The 1,652-nt window shown below is 60.4% G+C and overlaps 1 protein-coding gene across 1 annotated transcript in view; it reads right to left on the bottom strand.

The window, feature by feature from the left end:
* Positions 1-1,652, bottom strand: part of CEMIP (cell migration inducing hyaluronan binding protein) — a 123,777-nt gene that overhangs the window by 17,021 nt on the left and 105,104 nt on the right. Inside the window, exons 19-20 of the mRNA XM_023520038.1 lie at positions 1,078-1,163; positions 30-161 (exon numbers count right to left, since the gene is read on the bottom strand). Of these exons, the coding sequence (XP_023375806.1) occupies positions 30-161; positions 1,078-1,163 (218 nt within the window). The remainder of the gene's footprint in view (positions 1-29; positions 162-1,077; positions 1,164-1,652) is intronic.

Raw genomic sequence — 1,652 nt, 5'->3', positions numbered from 1 at the left:
TTCTGCCAGCGCCACAAGTCTCCACTCACCGGCAGCTGTCCAGCCACACGTCCCCGCCACGCAGCCAGGCCCCGTGGTCCTGGTTCTTGTAGGCGGTGAAGTGCTTGATGATGGCCGGCTCCCGGGGCTTCAGGGGGTCGGCATCCTGGTGAGGGCTGTATCTGGAACGCAGCAGGGGGAGGGCACGGGGGGCGGCGTTGGGGGGACTCCTGAACTAACTCCCTTCTGGATTGTGAGCTACTCTCCGCTTACGGTGTCTGGAATACTGACTCCCACCCCTGGGCTCAGGAATGAACTTTCTGAGCTCAGCACAGGGCCCAGCCCCACACAGGTGACAGACATGTCACTTCTCTTGGTCATCGGCATCACTGAGGAGCACCGCCCCCAGGCAAGGTCAAAGTTCAGAGGTAAGCTCAGGCATCCAGGCCCAAACCTGGCATACAACGTGGCCCACGGGGCCAGGGAGGGAGCACCGTGTGCCATGCCAGCTCGCCACCAACTGGAGGGTCAAGCCGACCTTCAACCCTTTCTGGGATTCAGCTTCTTAACTATAAAACGGAGCACTGAGCCCAGACGCTCACTGACGTCCGGTCCAACAAAAGTTCTCTGTGGGCATTATCACCACTCGTGTTCCTTGGTGTAGACGGAGACCCAGCCACTGGGTCTCTGTGAAGGGCTCTGGTTTTCCCAATCCCCTTGAGGTTTTGACAGCGCCTTTCAAAAGCAGCCCCAGCCTTTGGCTGAGCTGCAGATGAATTTCCAGCTACAACCTGCACGTTCCTTCCCAATAAACTGATGATGAGATTCTTCCCGCCTTATCTCTTCACCTTTTGACGGCAGCCCCACCTGCCGCGGCCCTGGCCAGTCCTGTTCACGGGCCAGCTACTGGCTCCTGCTGAAACCCCAAACCCTAATTCAGACTCTGCCTTGTCCAGGTTTCACCATTGTCCCCTCCAGCAACCAGCTCAGTGTGCAGGACAGAGGAAGTGCTCAACGGCCGCCTGATGACTGTGTGGCGGGAAGGAAGGGGCTGCGTCAGGGCTCCCCACGGAGGGCGTGCTCCCGACGGTGGGTCACCTGGCAGAGATGACAGAGAGGAAGGGCCGCTTGTCCTTGGCAGAGGCCTCGGTCGTTTTGACGCCGTTGTCTATGATCATGCCGGCCTGGGGAGAGATGGCATTCGGGGCTGTTAGCCCACTGCAGGCCCCCCGCATACTCCTGGACGCTCGGCGCATGAATGAGGTTGGGCCCGCAGTGACGGAAGGGAAGGACCGGCTTTGCTCGGCACTGCTCGGGTCACGTCCGGAGCCAGGTGTCCTCTTTGAGGAACGGATGAGAAAACTGAGGTCCCGGGCCTGCCCAAGGCCACACAGCCACATCCGTGCCCAGAGCGCACGCCGCTTCAGGCAGTTACGAGCCCAGGACCCAAGTCAAGGACGAGGTTATGCCTCCTTGGAAAAAGTGTCTGCAGTGACTCAAGGCACTGCCGAGCTTCAGCCTGGCCTTTACTTTGGGGCAGGGTCTGCGGCCCGGCCAGGGTCTCGTCATGGATCCTGCCTGGCTCAAGGAGAGAAGCTCACTTTCTTATTTGGGCGTGAAGGTGCCCTCGCTGTGAGCCGGGGCGAGTGGCAGTCAGGGCGGCTGAATGCTGC

Source organism: Pteropus vampyrus, unplaced genomic scaffold, assembly GCF_000151845.1.
Source record: "Pteropus vampyrus isolate Shadow unplaced genomic scaffold, Pvam_2.0 Scaffold245, whole genome shotgun sequence".
NCBI classification, from domain to species: Eukaryota; Metazoa; Chordata; class Mammalia; order Chiroptera; family Pteropodidae; genus Pteropus; species Pteropus vampyrus.
The sequence above is the reverse complement of the archived record's forward strand: the minus strand, read 5'-3'. Positions and strand labels throughout refer to the sequence as shown.